General features: G+C 41.9%; 1 protein-coding gene across 2 annotated transcripts in view; it reads right to left on the bottom strand.

Moving 5' to 3' along the window:
• Positions 1–8,600, bottom strand: part of Snx7 (sorting nexin 7) — a 79,167-nt gene extending 70,567 nt beyond the window's left edge. For both annotated transcript variants that reach the window (XM_041653164.1, XM_041653155.1), the window contains exon 1: positions 8,390–8,600. In XM_041653164.1, coding sequence (XP_041509098.1) covers positions 8,390–8,551 — 162 coding nt within the window. In that variant the 5' untranslated portion in view covers positions 8,552–8,600. The remainder of the gene's footprint in view (positions 1–8,389) is intronic.
• Between the last annotated feature and the right edge of the window lie 10,989 nt (positions 8,601–19,589).

Here is a 19,589-nt window from a genome sequence, read left to right as displayed (position 1 = left end):
TTCTTTTTTTTAAATTTATTTATTTATTTATTTATTAAAGATTTTTGCCTCCTCCCCATCACCGTCTCCCATTTCCCTCCCCCTCCCGCGATCAAGTCCCCCTCCCTCACCAGCTGGAAGAGCTATCAGGGTTCCCTGACCTGTGGGAAGTCCAAGGACCACCCACCTCCATCCAGGTCTAGTAAGGTGAGCATCCAAACTGCCTAGACTCCCCCAATGCCAGTACAGTCCAAGAGGGGATTTTTATCCAGGATCTAGGCACAACCCAGCTCTCTGTCATCTGGCAATGATTACTCAACACTGATTAAGACTAATTTGTTTTTCAATACAATTAGATACAATTAGTTTAGTATCTGGATTGGAAAGAATAATATAACGCAAACAGCCTTGCCTGAAATCCAGATCATTAGCAAATTATTGTTAATAATTGGGTTTATAAATTTAAAAATGTCAAGGCCCATATCATTTGCTAATACAAATGCATACCAAATATCAAACATTCTATATTTAATTGTCTTATTCTCCTGCCTGCAACCTTAGCTTATTGGAAACAGGCAAGCAATAGAAGTTTTACATAGAAGAAAAATTATATGGCAAAATTTATTGATATTTGACCATTCACGACAGTGTCACAGAGAGCATAGAGCAGAAGAAAATTAACTGCATGTATGTACGTATGGAAAGAAGAGTAACTCTTGGAGGATGTACTTGTAAGGTTCACAGTAAATAGCAAGAAGGAAACTGTTTTGTTTACTCCAATAATAATTATAAGTAAGTAAAAACGAGAGTCAGCTCATGAGTGGCAAGGAAATGGACCTAGATCACCATTAGAGAATCCTGTTCCAGTAGTTTCTGAATCATCCTTTCTGGAAGAGGTTCTAAAATGCTGCATTTCAGACAGCTCCAAAGATATGGAACTCATCCTCAGGACACTGAGTTAAAGGGAAAGAGAAGACAGCAAAACTAATGCGTGTCCTGATCACCAAGAACCTTGACCAGAAAGCTCACTGCACACGTAGGTATGCAAGCACACTGACAGAAGACAGGAGAAGATGAGGACAATAAACACCCTCAGGCTCTATCAATCATTCTTAGAGGTTAACGTGTAAGTAACCAGTCAGATGGGGCAGAGAGAGCCCAAAGCAGCACTAATTCTAAAAGCAGAAAGACAAAACCAGGCTTGAGGCATGCTTGGCTCAGGGATTAAGTGAGAGGACTGGAATTCAGATCCCAGAACCCACATAAATACAGGGTGGGCATGGAAGCCCAACTGTAACCTCAACAGAGATAGGTTAGTTCCCAAAGTGAACTGGTGAGCAAGAGTAGACGTTTGATTGAGAGCCCCTATCTCAAGGAATAAGGTGGAAGAGCAATCAAGGATTGTTCCCAGAATCAACCTCGGGCTTACACACACACACACACACACACACACACACACACACACACACAACATGTGCATACTTATACACATGCAAAAAACATGTATACACACAGGCATGAAAAATGGAAGGGAAAGGATAGAGCTGACAGAACCATTTCATATATATGGAAAGATATGGTAAGTGATTAGTGCGTAAATGCAAAGTAAATACAGGGCATTGTGTCCTAGATTCCTCAGCAACAACGACACAAAGGGCAGGAAATTAAATAGAAAAGACAACGTTTGGTCTGCACTTCCTGATTGCAGAAAGAAATGAGAGCAGCCACCTCATGCTCCCACCATTATGTCTTCCCACCCCAACAGACTGTGTCCATGCTAAACTATGAGCCAAAACAAATCCTCCTTCGGATTGGAAAGAGACACATTGAGAATTAGTGCATGGAGGGATATTATTCTATATGGGCATTAAATTGAAGGATTGGGAAGGACCATCAATTTACGATTTTTTTTTCTCCAATGCCCTTCCAGATGATTTAGCATGATAAAACTCCATTGTAACCCCTCCTTCTGGTGAGAAGGACATTTCAACCATCACACCCTGCTTTCCTCTGGTGCCATTAGTCACCTGGCTTGCGCTAACATTTTCAGTGACAGGACTCAGGCTGACACCATGTAATCCTTCTCACTTCAGAAATTACAATGAGAAAACTCAACTTTGAATTGAGTGAAACTTCATTGATTTCAGGCCCTATGGTCCTGGTTGTGCCCCTCAAACTGCAACCATGTAACCCGCCCAGCCCTTAGTGATTCTTCAGAAAGAGTAAAGAATGAACCCAGGTCTTCCTGAGCTAGAGCACTTTGCTTTGCTTTGTCTGAAGATTTTCTTTACAGCCATGGCCACCCAAACGCAACCTCAGCAGGATGGACACACACACACACACACACACACACACACAGAGAGAGAGAGAGAGAGAGAGAGAGAGAGAGAGAGACAAAACTATATGACAAAACTTGTCAGCTCCAGTGTCAACAGAAGGTGATGATATTGATTTCCAACTTACTCTCAACCGCTTCTTAATCTCTCCCTTAATACAACTTCCTATAGAATGGCTACAACATCCGCATTTAGGAATGAGAAAGCATTTCTCTGCCATTCCTGGCAGTCTTTCAACACCACCCAACAGCCCTGTCAAAGAAGGGGGGTGGAACATCCTCAGACAAGGCACAGACAGTTCAGGTTATAGCACTGTCAATACTCCTGGCTACCTTGGAGAAGCAACAATTGTTTAGATGCAGCACTGTGGCATTTGTGTGTATTGATCTTCCAGGTACCAAAACCCATATGCAATGTGTACCCATAAAACAGTCTAATAAAATGTTCTCTTGCAACTTAGTCTGAAGTTTCTTCCTTTGATATTATAAGTGATAACATGTGCTCACTCAAACAGAGAACCTGGGGTTGCACCCTTCTCTTTCCATCCTTCACTTAGAGAAGACTATACAAGAGCACTTCACATAAAAGAGAGCTGTGATAGCATCAAGTGGGACTTCCAGTGGGTGGACTATAAATAGTCTTAGATTGGTTCTATAGTCACTCATTCTCTCCCCTTTCCTCCCTCCCTCCCTCCCTCCCTCCCTCCTTCCCTCTCTCCTCCCCTCTGCTGGCATCTCTCTGAGCCACAATACAGAAGCAGGCCTTAGGAAAAGAGGAGCAGAGACATTTATTAAATCCTCATATTTACTGTTTCTCCTCATCTGGGTCATTGCCATCAAATGGCTTTCTCCATGAAACAATTTTCTAATTTTCTGATTAGTGGAGCCAGGATGTCAAATACAGGCAAATGGAGGTTGCCTCTGGTCCTAACCAGTAAGATTATGCCTTGGGCTGTATTTTCACTTATAATGACCTCAGTGTAATCTCTCCAATTGGAGGCCTTATCCCGTGTTTCTGACAAGATAGCATTGAAAAGCAGACAGTGCCCCACTGGACGAAGAGGACTCAGTGGTTCCCTCTATGAACTGGCCAGGGCAGCATCATTTCCATCATACCGTATTCATCAAGATGGTCACATACCCCACCTCCAGGTTCCATGAAAGAGGCATAGATCCCATAGCCTGACAGATGGGTGGTAGGTCGCACCATAAAGGAACACGTGAAAAGGGAGATACAGAGTGGTTTTCTTCATCTGAAGCTACTCTCTACCTTTGGTACTGTGTACAGTCGAACCAAGCCATCCTTCGTTTTCCACCTCAGGCTCCATCTATGATGAGTGTATGTTAGAAAACTTGACCCTACCATGATGTCGCCTTGGCAGCTTCCCTTGGGGACCCTTAAGCATGCTCTCCAGGGAAGGTACAGGGAAACTAAGAAAGCATGCTCCATGTGGTCTCCGTCCGTGCTACAACCCTGCTGGCATGAGCTGTGTTGCTTTGTAAGTTCATCTGGCACTTCCTACACAACTCCAGCCTTCAACAGTTTCTATACCTCATTCCTTCCGAGCAGAACAATGCTAATGGCTTTTTGATGCTATCGATTTTAAGTGCTTCATTGGACTTTGCTTGTTACTTAATATAAACGATAAGTTCTATAAATAATTCCTGCATTAATATTGCACTTAAAGTATTAAAGAAAATTCTAATTTTTATCAGGGTAATGACTGATAGATCATCTAACACAAAACAAAGACTGGGAAAGAAACATAAAATATATAGATTTCCATATATATGTATGTATGTAGGTAGGTAGGTATTTCAAGTATCTTCTAAATATTTGATAGACATGCTGGCTAGTATAGCACGTCCTTCTGTCACTGCTGTGGTTTTAATATGGTCTGAGGAACTTTCTTCAGTGTGTGCTTTCACAGAACCCATAGAAGGTTGGATCTACTGGAAGAGCCTTAGGTTTAAAGGAGTACTCATGGGACCTTGACTCGGTTCTTTCAAGAGGGTCTTAAACAGAAAACAAGACTGGGGCCTCTCCTGGTCCCTCTGGCTTCCTGTCTGATAATGTGATAGTTCCCTCTTTCCGCTATAATTCATCCATATGATGCCATTCACAGGAGGCCTTCTCCACAGCTGAGCTGATAACCAAAGCATGGCCCTCAGCCTCTAGCATCCTGTGGCAGGGAAACTCTTATTCATAAAGTGATTTAGCTTTAAAAATTCTATAATCGTAATGAAAAGGTTGACTATCTAAATGTATAACCTATCATCTTTCAGAAATAACTTCTAGAAGAATGTGCATTCCTTCAAACTCAAACTTAAAAATAAACATGTCTGTTACTAAACTTCTGTTTCATCATAAATAATCTTAAGATTTCCATATTTACATGAGATATATTGACTTCTTCTACTAATCATCTCTTTCCAAAATTTATAAACAAAACACAAAATGATCCATTCCACGACCTTGCTAAAGATTGAAAACAAGTCTTCTCCCGATCCTTATCTTTCAGAATCACTTTATGGTCCATCTTTAAAGACTTAATTTATTTTTAATCCATATGAATACAGGTGTGTCTGTGCATGTTTAGATGCAAAAGTGTGCAGGAAGCCAGGATTTCCAGGAGTTACAGGTGGCTGTGAGCTGCCCCACATGGGTGCTAGGAACTGACCTTAGGTCCTCTGCAAGAGCACCAAGCACTCTTAACCACTCTTTGGCTCTGGACTATTATTTTTTAAAAAACATTTTTAATTAATTGCATTTGGAGCTACAAGTTACACTTCTCAAAAATAACTAGATGTGATAGTGTATAATAAAGATATGAGCAGTTTATGTGTATTATAATTTTCAGAAACTTTTTAGGGGTGAATTTCCCCCATAAAAGTGGAGAATTCAAACTGGCATTTACAGTAAAGTGCTTGCTACACTCCATGAGCAACTAGAATTCTGATCCCCAGAACCAAAGGGGCAGGGTTGAATGGGCAATGGCCTGCCTGTTAACTCCAACATGGGAGACAGAGAAAGGTACTCACTGAAGGAAGCTGAGTATCCAGATGCCAGTTCTGGGCTCTGTAAGTGACCATGTTTCAACTCACATGGTGGAACATGAAGAAGAAATACATCTGATGTCAACCTCAGGTCCCCATGTACACATACACATATGAACATGAATGGACAGACAACACACACATATAACACAGGTCTATCTATGCAAAGGAAAGAGAATTGGCCTCTTTTCTTGTTGTTAATATTTCTCTTTCATCTCCTTGTGGGCAGGTTCTAAGGCAATTTTTACATGATTGCTGTCATTTGCATCCTTTTTCCCTTCTCCTTTATTTCCTTGTGCTGTTGTTTATGTTCTCTGATCTCTTTTCCAAAAAAAAAAAAAAATAGTAGTTACTTTTTAAAATCAATACTTGCTGCATTTCCCATGTTTTTTTTTTTTTTGTTTTGTTTTGTTTTGTTTTTTTTCTAACAGGGGATCAATTACTCCTTGGTGAGTTCTTGAAAACTCAATAGGCCCCACTTTGATTTTTTTTTTTTTTTTTACTGTTCCTCCTGGTTTATGTTGCCACTTAGTGTTTTTCCTATCTTGCCATCTAGGCTTCAAGACTGTAAGGGAAAGAAACAGATATTGAATGTTGAAGAGAAAAAAAACATGCTTTTTCTGGGAGAAAATGTTTTAGTCAGTTAAAGTTCTTATTCTTTGGGTTGACTCTAGAAGGGGCATATATTCACAAACAATCTAAGGAGAAAAGGTGACTCTAATTGTGAATGTCGCCAGTCTTACAGTAGTAAGGGGCACTGAGAGTTGGCTTCATAAGTACTGGGCAGACCCCATAGTGGAATAGGCTAAACAGTAGCAGAGCTCCAGAGAGAAAGGCTGTTGAGGAACATTGCCAAGAATGGGTCCAGTGGAATCTTTCATGATTATTCTTGTCCAATTGTGGTTAATGGTTGAAAGTTTTAACCCCTTGGAATAAGCATGGGAGTAGAGTGACTAAATGCTTTTTCAGCATGGTAATTTCTTTAGACTTTAACCAGTATTACACACTTTTCACCTTCTAAGGCATAGTTCTTACCTTTCTCTAAGCAGCAAGTACATGAAGTTACGAAGCAGCAAGTAGAGCTTGGTACACATGTACAAGTCTGAAACAATTCTTCTTCTTGGTTTTTCAAGACAGGGTTTCTCCGTAGCTTTGGAGCCTGTCCTAGAACTAGCTCTAGTAGACAAGGCTGGCAGAGATTTCATGAATGCTTCCTGAGAGCTGGGATTAAAGGCATGTGCCACCACCTTTGGAAACTTTGGAAACTCATCTTTTTAAAAGAATACAAAACCAGAAGGACAGTATTACGAGGAGAGGAGTGTATGACTCCCAGCAATAACCTCTACAACGAAATCTGGCAAATGACTAGAATCTTGAGGGGTGGCCTTGTTCTGAAACTGCTTAAGGCCCATTCATAGGCAACCTGGCATTTCCTTCTCACCAGGAACATCTATGACTCCAGCAATCCCAAACATTCCACAGACCCAAGCAATTGAACAGCTCCTCGATCTCAGACCATCTCAGAGTCATCTTGGACCCCAGGAATTCACTGAGACATGGGTTCTCCAGGGAGGCCTAAGGGACAGAATTTAAGAGAAGAGGCTACCTGGAAAGTTTACAGCAATCCCAGATTTTGATATATAACCTCCAATCCCAACACTTCTCCCTCAATTCTGTAAGTTCCACACTAATCTGAACATGAAGTATGTGGGTAATGGGGAGAGGAAGTATTGAGTCACTGAATGGCTCAGTAGAGAGAGTTGCTTGCTGCAGGGCCTGGGGACCTGGGTTCAATCCCCCAGAGCACACATGATAGAAGGAGAGGGCAGAATGCAGGCAATGCTCTGATCATCACCTGTGCACCAGGGCACAAGCACACACACACTAAAACACACACACGCACGCACAAGCACGCACGCGTGCACACACAAATAAATAAAAAATAAAATAAAATTTTAAAGCAGTATTGAAACTAACCATGAATCAATTCTACTTTTATAGTTAAATAAAAAGAAAAGCCGCGTACAAAGAACCGTGATACGACGCCCACGGAGAAGACAACTGGGTGAACCACTCTGTAGGCTTTAAAGGGTGCAAAATAAAGTCTGTGAGTTCAGCACTGGAGTCCAAGTACACTGGTTATGAGCTAACTTCTGTTTGCCGGTTGTTAAGCAGGTGGGCCGTTTTAACATCTCAAGGTAACCTGTAACTCTGTCGCAGACGCCGCAGTCACTGATAACGATATTCCTATTGAGTTCAAGTCTTCCCCCTTCATGGCACCTCTGAGAAACTGCTGCGATACTGGATTGCGCCACAGGAAAGGTATTTTTGTTTGGAACTTTCAGAAAGTGCAAGTTTCAGGCCGCAGGCACCCAAATCAACCACTAATGCCCATAAGTTCCTTTTTGTCCAATTATAACACTACCCAGAAAGCGCCTCTGAGGCTAGATTTCCAAGCAAATGGGAAGGAAATATGCAGACTGCATCTGGGGTTTGGACCAGAGTTAACTGCACCACTCCTCCACCCTCAATAAAATTCTTCAGCTCCGCCTACTGTAGTGAAGGCCAGGCTTTCTCCTGTGAAAGGATTTCCACACCTAATGATCACAGGATTCCAGACTCTCTTAGGGTGTGACCCTACTTTCCCATTCCTGCGTAACAACAGCAAACCAAAAATCACTTTCCTTCAGTAAAGAAATGCTCTCCCAGACTCCAGGATTATCAAGAAGCCTGGAGGAGGAGCAGTTTCGGGCCACACGCCCATGCATGATATGGGATGCCTCTGTCGAGGAAGGAAAACTGGGAAGAGTAAGGGGGTAAAAAAAATCAGAACTTTTGAGACTCCACAAGCCTTTGCCAAGCCTCTGAGAAGGTCAAAGTGCGGAGAAGGGAGTGGCTGGTTGAGGCTGGGTGTACTACTATCTCCAGCTCCGGATCCGACACGGAGTTGAGTCACCCTGGAACTTTCCCTGGACGCGCCGCTCCCGCCACAGCAGCGGCTACGTCCCCTGCCCTCACCTTACTGAACACCTCCAAGTCGTCCTCATCCTCGTCCAGATCCAGCACGTCGGCCTGCAGCAGGCTGCAGGACCCGCTGCCACCCGGGATCGGGGCGCCGCCCCGCGGGCTCTCACCGACCGCCAGCTCCGAGGAACCCGACGCCAGGCGCTCGCCGTCCATCCCGGCAGTGCGAGCCCCGCCGGCCGCCGCAGCCAGCCCGGCTCCCCCCCCCTGCGCGCCCATTGGCTCCCGTGGCGCCCTGCACCTCCCCGGCCGGCCCAGCTCCTGCCCCTCGGCCGTGCGCAGACGCGGAACTGCGGGAGACCGTGGCGCAAAGCCAGGGCGGGCAGCCGCTTAACCGACCTGGCCCCAGGTCGCTCCCAGGCTTGAGATTCCAAATCTAGGAAGCCCCACCGGATTGGGCATTGCAGTCCCGAGGACAGGAGGTTGCGTTCTCGCTCTGATACAGCTAAGGGCCACCAGATTTGTGAGTGAGGTGGCAGGATCTGGACGCACAACGAACTGACCCAGGTTTATTTCCAGTACCTAAAAGTGCCTTTTTCCTGGGTTGTGATTTTTTTTCCCCTTCAGAGTCTGTCTTTATAGAGACTAATGCAAAAATTAAAGACACTAGAACCCCCTGGGTTTTGATTGATTTTTTTTTTTTGACCCAGTGGTTGGACCTTGTGGTTATTTTACTGTCAAGTCAAGGAAACTGAGACTGAAAAATTATTTTGAGTTACTTTCAAATGTAGCTTTCTCCTAGAAGTCTTCCTGAAGTTAATGTGCAAGAATGTTTCCCAGAGCCAAGGACTGCCTGCCAGCAGGCCTGGGTATTGCACGGAGAAACCATCTTGCATGCTTTTCCTAACAGTCCGTGCAAAGCTGAAACTAGCTTTTTGTTCATTGCTTTTCATTACTTATTTTTATAGATCCAAACTGAATGAAAAAGTTGAATGCAAATTGATATACACTAGAACTAGCTTTAATTTTTTTTTTTTAATTTGTACTTCTCAGTCTAGCCTTTTTTTCTTCTTTCTTTAAATGTGTGAGTGAATGAAGGTTCATTTAAGAGCCGGACACGGTGGTGTATGCCTGGGGTTTTAGCAAGGGTAGGCTGAGGCGAGAAGACCTCCAGCTTGAGGTCAGCTGATTTTAGCACAGGGAAACCCAGGTTGGAAAATACAAATAGAAAAATAGGAAGGGGCAACATAGATAAAAGGAATTTAAATATCTTTCTATTTCTGATGATGAGATAATTCCTCAATGCATTCTCTTTTGACTATTTAAGGACCTCCTGTTTGTTTCAGGATATGCCCAAGTATCTTTCAGACCATTTAAATGCACAAATTGGATTCTGGACTTTATGGTTTCTGTCCCCCAGATACTCTATTTTACCCCAGAGATATCTAGGGTCTCATCAATTTCAGTAAGACTTGGGAAGTGCCTGTCTGGTACCAATTTCTTCTTGGTATTTTCATACAGATTGTGTGTGTATTTCACACACGTGTTTTGTATCCCTTAGGAACTGAACGCTAAGATTTTAGTTTGAGAATCATGAAATAATTAGTAAAGCACAATTACCAGGCACACTGATTCGAAATGACTCTTTACTCCACAAAGAATGCAAGTTATTAAAAAAATTATGTTTCCTTCTATAATCTCATTGTGGCTACGGAGGGACACTGAAGTCTATAATTTGCAAACTCTGAACCAGGAAACTCTATTTGTTTGTTTATTTTTGAGATAGGGTTTCTTCGCGTTTGGCGTTAGCTTTCCTTCACTACTGAGGCCAGGATGGCCTTGAATTCCTATCTCCGCCTAGGGAGTGCTGGGAATTAAGGTTCCAACACTGGCAAGCTTGAACAAGGAAACTCTGTTTGTTTGTTTTTGTGACAGGGTTTCTTGGTGTAGCCTTGGCTGTCCTGGAGGAATTCACTCCTAAAACCAAAATGGCCTTGAACTCAGGTCTGCAGTCTCTGCCTCCAGAGAGCTAGGAATTAAGGCGTGTTCCAACACTGGCCAGCTTGAACCAGGAAACTCTTAATGATACTGTGCTGTGTGTGACCTAATTATCCAGAGAACTCAGAAAACAGGCTCAGGTGACTTAGAACAATCAGCAGATAAACAGTTCAGAGCACAGCCTAAAATATGCCGTGTTCTCGCTGTTGCCTGATTTTTGAGATGCCAAACCACCTTCACTTGTTGCTATGGACACTGATGTTCCTGACATCAGCACTGTGCTATTTTGGAGAACATCCCTACAATTGTCATAAAAATGTCCCCACAGTTCTGTCTCTTCATGTCTCTTGCTTTGCCCAATCACCAGGCATCACGAAGTTTCCCAAGGCAGAGAATTTTCTAAACCTAGAAATATCCTATTAATCCTTATCATCAAGGATGAAGAGGAGGACAGAAAAAGAAAATAAGAGAATTCTACTCTAGTTCATCATCCAACAGCCAAACCACCTTTCTTCTTATACTTAACCCCACCTTAATGCAAAATACAAATCAGCTGTACCTCAGGTACCCAGGACTACAGTTGCCAGCCCTGAAAATGAGGAAAGCCTCGGAAGTCTGTCCATTACATACATCACTCTGTATCTGCTACATTTGACTCCTGAAAACTCTGCTTCCCATTAGAAATGACTAACGCAGGATTCTTTAATAGAAAGATTCTTACTTGGCCTTTAAATTAAGAAGGTCCAAAATTTTCAGTACATGGTACGGTAATGAAGGCACCGCCTCTGTCTTGCCCTTTTGTTTTCTGGACTATTAGCGTGATCGATATCCTTCATAATAGGTTAATACCACTTGAAAGAGGACAAAAGAATAGATGTCCCAGGTAGGGGTAAATCTGAGGACATTGATGAAGGCCAATCCTCCTAGGAGGCAAAGCTTCTAGTATGACATTTGGTTGTAGACTCTGCCTAGAAAGAGACAGACCTAGAGATACAAATCTAGGTCAATTCATGGCTAGTTGCAAATGTTTGGGTTGCATTGCCAAGGCATGGAAAGACACTTTGGCGAAAGACCTGAAGGAAGCATACAGATAGACTTTTCAGAATGACCATGGTCTAAGATATTTTGGAATGTGAAACATCCCACGGGAGTGCATATTGCAAAGGTGACTCACACATGAGGCAGACAGAATCATGCCTTCCAGGATAACTCTCCTATGACAGAGCTCATGCACGGGTCATTAATATAGGCGTTCCTTCACCAATGTTCCCCTGCCTGAATCTACTGTTGCTATCTAATCTGCCAAAAACACAGACCAATAATGACACCCCGCTGTGGGGCAATGGTCTTGTGCCTCGTAAAGATTTGTCACTTGTATTGGTTTAATAAAATGCTGACTGGCCAATAGCCTAGCAGGAAGTATAGGCTGGGTGACCAGAGCAGGAGAATTCTGGGAAGAGGAAAGACTCAGTCTGCAGTCGTCACTGGAACACAAAGGAAACATGATGAGAATGCCTCACTAATAAAAGGTACCTAGTCACATGGCTAACACAGACAAGAATTATAGGTTAATGTAAGATGTAAGTGTTATTCTTTTTTTAAAAAAATGCTCCAAGATCCCCACGGCAGTAGGCAGCAGAAATGCTGTAGGTCCCAAATGGTGGTAGTGGGCCATGTGGTGGCAGGCAGCGGGCCCTGGGAGCAGCCAGTCCCAGGCAGAAATGGCTGCCGGTCCCAGAGTGGCGGCCCAAGCTGTGGTGGTGGCGGGCCATGTGGCAGCAGACAGCGGGCCCTGGGAGCAGCCAGTCCCAGGCAGAGACAACTGCTAGTCCCAGAGCAGTGGTGGTGGGCCATGTGGCAGCAGGCAGTGGGCCCCAGGCAGAGACGGCTGCTGGTCCCTGAGCAATGGCTGGTTCCAGGCAGGGAGACACATGGTAGGCGGGCAGAAGACAGAAACATGGATAGACACGACATGCAGGGTGAGGTTGAATGTTTATTCAGGGGATTATGGAGGAGGAAGGGTGAAGGGGGGGACAGAGAGAGAGGGAGAGAGAGAGAGAGAGAGAGAGAGAGAGAAGAGGAGAAAGAGACAGAGAAGGGGGGAAAGCAGAGAAGTGGGGAGAGAGGCAGAAGCAAAGCTGCCTCTCTGAGAGGAAAATGGAAAAGAGAGTGAGCTCAGGCCTGCCTCAGCGGATGGGGAGGGGAATGGGTGTGGCTTGTCTCTTAAAGGGACCAAAACCATAACATTCCCAGGTCTTCCTTATAATAAAAAGCAGGCACGTCAAGGAAGCAGAAAAGGAAGGGCCCAAGATGGCGGTGGGCAGTTCAGAGGCAATGGGAGTGGGCGTGGCTTGTCCCTTAAAGGGACAGGAAAGCACAACAGTAAGAGTTAATAAGAAAGCCTCAGTTAATAGGCCAACCAGTTTTTAATTAATGTAGGCCTCTGTGTGTTTCTTTGGGACTGAATGGCTGCGGAACTGGGCAGGACAGAAGCCTCTGTCAAAAACACCCTCCTTGTAGCAACATGCTACCAAGCCAGGGACACAATTATAAGACATAAGCCAGCACCTTAATCTGGCATCAGGCTGATCATATTGAACTTCTGTTCTTAAGGACTGGGTCGAGTTTCATCCTCACTAAAATGTACACATTCCAGGTATGAAAGTGCTGTCCTTGCCATTAAAATTTCTGCTGATAGCACTATGAATAGTACAGAGAACTTCTTAAGCAGCCTCAATATAAGCATTGCATACACCCTTGCATGTGACCAAGAAGCACATTTAACAGCATAAGAAGTCATCATGGGCTCACAAACGAAGGAATCAGCTCATCATATATTCCATAGCCGGGACATTACACAGAACAAAATGTGGTCTGGCTTAGTGAAGAGTGGTCCTGGGCTGTGCAGGTTTCTAAGAAACTCAATATGTACCATTACATAAGGATACAGGAAGCTGACCTGACTTCATGTGGATGGAACACATAGACCCATGACAGACCAATGAGAGTGGGAGTGACATTTTCACAGTATCCCTCATCACACACTAATGTATGTGTTTTGTTTTTTTCTATTTTGGCTCAGGAGAAACCCGATATCATTACTATTGCTGTTGCTATTATTTGTGTTGTATGGTCACAAATCACTGGCCAGCACCCCATGATGCTACTCAGTCAAAAGAAGGCCATGAGGTACAGCCTCACTATATGTTCAGTAGGCAGTGAGTCAAAAATGTTTTTAATAGCACAAATGACAGTTGTAACCTTTAAGCAGTTAATTCTAGGTGCTTAACATGAGGCAAAGACAAGCTAATACAGGGGCTATGACCTCAAGGCTGTGATTATTACCCAATTATCTGAAAGTACACAGTTCTTTACATGGAATTTCTTACTGGCTTTGAGAACTCAGGCATACATTTCAAATTATTAACTTCAATTTTCTCACCAGCAAAGTCGGGGTAGTTAATAATAGATACTTCAAAGGTTATGAAGATCAAAGCAACTAATATACAAGACCTAAGTATCTATCTAAATCTTAATTGTTTTATTACTTTTACTGCTGGCATTACTGACTTAAGTAATAGTATCAGGCTGCCACAGTTGCCCTATAATTGCTTTTAGTGTCCTAAGCGATTCAGTTTTTACTAAAATATATGTTTATGTTTTCAAAAATGTTTTCCTTAGTATTATAGTACACTGGAAATTACAAGTGCTTTGTCATTTTTTGGAACAAATAAAATTACTATGAAATAATAAACAAGTATGATTTTAAACATCTTTAACTTAGCAAAACACAACAAGTATGGACTATGCTTGTAATTTCATAACCTAAGTAGCCTGCTACTGTCTTAGCCCTGCCACCAAATACAGAGACTAGAAATGATCATCGGTCAGAACTTGAAGCAAATTTCTTATTTGACATGACAGAAAACACAGAGGGAGGGTGACGTCTAGACACAGTTGGTTATTGTTCAACAAATGTTACCCAATTACTTCTATAAATTTTATGGACTGGTTTTATAACAGCCTGATATTGTCAAATTTTCTTCTAAAGTTTGTCTTTTTTTAAAAAAAAAACCTAAAAACAAGTTTTCCATTGTTTTCTAGCCTCCTCATCTTATGGTCTTGTCTTTCCAAAGACAAAAGTGTTAGTCCGAACACTGTTACCTCAGAATTCCACTCAGAGCCCAACCTACCTGCAGTGACCCTGAAGATATTCTCTTTACTTAAACTTGGCAAAAATGATTCTTACAAAATGTTTTGCTGAGGAAGGTGTTGCTTTACATTTGATGATAGCCTTGAAAGAAGGCTCTCTTAGATATGGAGGACCATTTCTTAAAACACTTCTTTTTTAAAAAAATTATCTTTCTTGAGGTTTAATCTGTACATTGTGTGATGTAACTATTTAAAATGCTTAAGTCAGGGTCTTACAATCATTGGTCATACAGTCATCAACAAAGTAAACGGTAGAACATCTTAATCACCCTCAGAGGAAAGATTTGCCCACCCTAGCATTCACTCGCAGGTACCCCAGGCTCAGGCCCTAGAACTCCTAAACTAACGAACACATCTCTAGATCTTCGCACTGTTCACATAAAAAGAATGAAGGAAATTGTGGTCTTTTGTGACTGACTTCTGTCATTCACCATCCTGTTTCCAAGATTCAATACCCTTGACTCTCTATGCATTTGTGTCGATTCTATGCCCTGGTATAAGCTCTTTGAATCCTGAAACATTTTTAATCCTTTCACTGCCATTCTATAACACATATGCATGGTGTGTATGTGTGTGTGCTCATGTGTACATATCTCCTGAATTGTAGCATGCAATCTGAAAGTTAATGTTAGTAATTAAGATTGGAATAGAAGAGCCTCTGACTGCCAGTGGTCATGTTTACCACAATAAATCAAAAGTAATTGATAAATTAAAGGCAACAAAAGATAGGCTTGTGAATTTATTACCATTTTTATTACCATTTAGTAAACTTTGGTGTTGTGTAGAGACACAGACTCATCTGTCTGTATTTCTGAAAATGGCCCTCTCCTGGGAGTCCATTAATTAACAAGTTGGCCTTTGTTAGATACTCCATCTGCCAACACCTTGATTTGAACTCTAGAACTGTGAAAAGTAAATTTCTGTTGTTTATTAACCACACAGTTCATGGTATTTGTGTTATAGTAACCTGAAAATTGTTACTTATAAGGAGAATTGCTGCTATTAAAAATATATAAAAATGTGAAATATCTTTAAAATTGAGTAACAGGCAGACATTGGAAAAGTCTTGAAGTTCAAGTTAAGAAAGGTTGGTTGCTGTAAATAAACTGTTACAAGTGATTAGATTGTGAGGAGTCCGAAGAGGAGGAATATAAAGACAATAAATACCATCGTGGTACAAGGCCTCATCTAGAAATGATAAAATGTTATTCGAAAGTAGAGGACAGGTTATCATAAAGTAGAAAGAACATGGCAGGCTTATGTCAAGATTCTAGTGCTTTGTAAACTCCATGAGCAATGAACGTCAATGTTTCGTAAAACTAGCTTCTAAGGAAACCATCGAAGGGGTATATAGCTTATCCTTGAGTGTGGGAAGAAAGATGACTTAGAATAGTTAACCCAAAAGAGAAGAAAAACTTGAAATTTTAGGAAATGTTCAGCTTTTCTGTTAAAAATCAAACAGAGAAATAAAATATAAAGAGCACTTGCAAATTAGAACACATGCCTGTGGGTCAGACACCTCAACCGAAGCCAGCCGCTTTTCATCCAGATACAGAGAAATCAGTCAACAGTCTGGACAGAAACAAGATCTTCTGTCCTGGATAAATCACATGACGCAGAAGACTTTCCAAGGCCACTGTAGGAAACGGTTTTCCACTCATAAGTCTCAAGGTTAAGATCTTGGGGGCTGATTTACTCTAGAGAAAGTCATTGCCCCTGCTGCCACCCATCTTGTTGCAAAAGTTCCCCCTCTGCACAGTGAGTGGCTTCCCTTTGTGTTCAATGTAGTTCAGCTCTAGCAGAAAAGATGCAGGTTGACAGTGCTTGTACCCAAGTAAGCTGCAGGGCATGGCTATTATACCTGTATGGCCAAGGTTGTCAGTGAGGACCATAGTACACAGGGAGAGAACCACCAGTGTATTAAGATACCCAAAACTAAACTGGTAAGGAAGGCCTAAGTAGAACAATACTCAGTGGGGCTATCTAAAAAGGAGCAACTTCGTGACCTCAGATTAGTACAAGCAATGGCCTGTGATTATGGTTTGAGAGAACAGCAAACATTTGGCTGTAACCTCTAAGGCTGCACTGAGAACTGATCCAGGAGAGTGTGAACTGGAAAATCAGGCCAAAGGATTTGATCCAACTTTAGGGTTCATCCTGCTGGCCCTGTTGTTTACTTGTGTGGAAAATTTCTCCACTTTCATATTTCTCCAGTTTGAAATGGTGGCACTTGTGCTGTAGTTTAGAAGCACAGGAGGTATTATATTTCACAGGTTCAGCACTCAATAAGACTTTGTTTCAGAATGGCTCATACCTTGATTCTCACTCATCTCTGAGCTAGACAAGACTTTAGACTTTAGACTCTTACATCGATACCAGACAGAAGTAACAACTTAGAAAGAATGCAGTTCTCATTAAGAAAAGCATGCATTTTAGGGTTCCAGGATTGGAATGTTATGGTCCATAGTGGACTGTGGCTCTATTCCGGCCTTCAGCAGCTTGTATGAGTTCCACCCCATTTCAGAGGGTGGTCTGCTTTACTCAGGTGGCCAATTTCAATGTCAAGTTCATCAAGGGACATTCACTGAAATACTTAGACTAATGTTTGGGCAGATACCTAGAGACTTCATGGCCTAGTCATATCGATGAACATAACTAGCTATTTAAAAGTCCATTTTTTCAGCTTGGCACCTATGATATTCTGATTTTTTAAAAAAGTGTGTAAATATATATATATGTATAATATTATATATATTAATAATAAATCTTGAGGATTTCTGCCTAGAATTTTAGAACTCCTTCTAATCTTCTAGGGAAGTTTTGAGTGGTACGGATGAAAAGAAGATCTTTTGTCATATATAACAAATTTCTTTCAACCATACCTAAGTTTATAAGATAATTTTTGCATGTATGAAATATGGTTGCCGTATTTGGATTAGTTTTTTTTTTTTTTTTTTGGACAGGGTTTCTCTGTGGTTTTGGAGCCTGTCCTGGAACTAGCTCTTGTAGACCAGGCTGGTCTCGAACTCACAGAGATCCGCCTGCCTCTGCCTCCCGAGTGCTGGGATTAAAGGCATGCGCCACCATTGCCCGGCACCATATTTGGATTGGATTACAGGGCTAGAGCTTTGAGCCATGCATCCCAGCCTCTAGGGAGGAAAAGAGGATCCAGAGAGTCACTTAATTACAAGTGCACTCTGATCTAGTTGACTATGCGTCTATAGTGAATCCTGTATAAATCCCCAAAGGATGAGATTCAGGAGTCTTTGAATTGATGAACGTGGAGAGGGCCAGTGAGTATGACATTCCTGGAGGAACACTGATGATCAGTGTTCCCGACATACCTTGGCCTTTCCCTTCTTCCACCTAGCTGTTTCTATGCTGTATCTTTTGTAAAAATCAATAATATATAGGCTGTTTTCCTCACTTCTATGAGACATTCTATTAAATGAACAAAACCAAGGATAGAATCATGGGAACTTCTAATTATCAGCTGAACTGGGCAAATGTTTTGACTTATCTGACTTCTTGCAATGGCGTCTGAGAGACGGGAAATATTGTGGGTCTGAAGCCTTACCCTGTGAAATCTTGCTCTACTCTGGGTAACACAGTCACATTTAATTGTAGAATATCCACTTGATAGCATCTGGAGAATTGAACTGAATTGATGTGCAGTAAAAAATACTGTTGTTGTTGTTTTTGTCAAAGTAAAGAGCTGCGAGTGTGGAAAATCAGAGGTTCTCCTTCACGGCGTCTTAAGTGTCTCCTTAGCTCATGCTTCATCCACACGTAGAAAACAATAGGGTTGTGGTTCTCCCTCCTGTGCTGCAACTACCCCAGAGAGAGCTGGAAATGCACTGATGACTTCATCCGGAAGGAAGGCCCAACCAATCCTGAAGTGATGATGACTCTTCTCTTTGCTTACTGTGTTAGGCAGTGATGCACCACCATGATAAAATACCAGAGTTAATCAGCTTATGAAAAGGCAAGGTCTATTTTCTTTCAAGGTTTTAGAGTCTTTAACCTCTGGTTCTGCTTCTGGAAAGTCAGAACATCATGACATTTTGGTGACTAGGGCTATAACATATGCTTCCTTGGGGAGACACATACTCAAGCCACACAAAAATCCATGGGTACATATGGTATAAAAATCACTAATTCTCACATACTATAATAAAGATCAATATGTCTCACAATAAAAGAATAAGAAAGGAAAGAAGACCTAGATATTTTCTTTTGACACAAACAGTAATATATTTATAACAATAGAATCAATACTCATGAAAATTATCCACATTTCTGTTTTTATTTTTTATTCCACACTTCTGGCACTATTCTGTAGTCACAGCTCATATTTATAATTACCCTCTGACACTTCTGTCACTTTCTATTCTGTCTTCTCTTTGCCTTAAGCGAGGACCTCAGCTGGCTGTGTCACTTTTCCTCAGTAGGCAACCCAAGTCTTCACTCCAGAGTGGCCTAGATCATTAGCAGTCTTATGAGCACTGAGCTGTAATTATCCATTAATGCTTCATAATAATTGACTTTAATCATCTTTAATGTATATTAGCAATATATACCCCAAGGAGTTCTTTCTCTTGTAGATGTAATTTTTTTCTACTCCTTACTCTCATTGTGAACAAGTCTAATTTCCTCTTGATTGATAATATGAAAGTCAGTAAAATCAAAACTGAATCATTTGTGTCAATCTAAAAAATAAATAAGTACCTAAATATCAAAAGAAATGAGTCCCAGGAGATTCTGGCTACACGACAGCAACTGTCATAAAAGATGGCCAGAGCTACCAGTGTGCACAGAAGTTAGTGGTGAGCACAGCCACCTACAGAAAGTACTTGACCAAGACATGCTTGGAAACTCTGTTCAACCTCTGTCTAGTAGCACTGCTGTAATAATATGGTTGTGCCCAAAGATCGTTGTTTCAATGTGTTGGAAGCACTCCTCTTCATTTTTATCTTTAGAAGTCTCCTTTGCGTGTAACCTCTTCGTATTTGCACACAGTTTATTTGGCCTAGGTATCTCCACT

The sequence above is a fragment of the Microtus oregoni genome, unplaced genomic scaffold (assembly GCF_018167655.1).
Source record: "Microtus oregoni isolate MIOR12 unplaced genomic scaffold, Mior012 000000F_ref0000247, whole genome shotgun sequence".
In the NCBI taxonomy this organism is placed as follows: domain Eukaryota; kingdom Metazoa; phylum Chordata; class Mammalia; order Rodentia; family Cricetidae; genus Microtus; species Microtus oregoni.
Note: the sequence above shows the minus strand (reverse complement) of the source record. Positions and strands in the feature narration are given on the sequence as shown.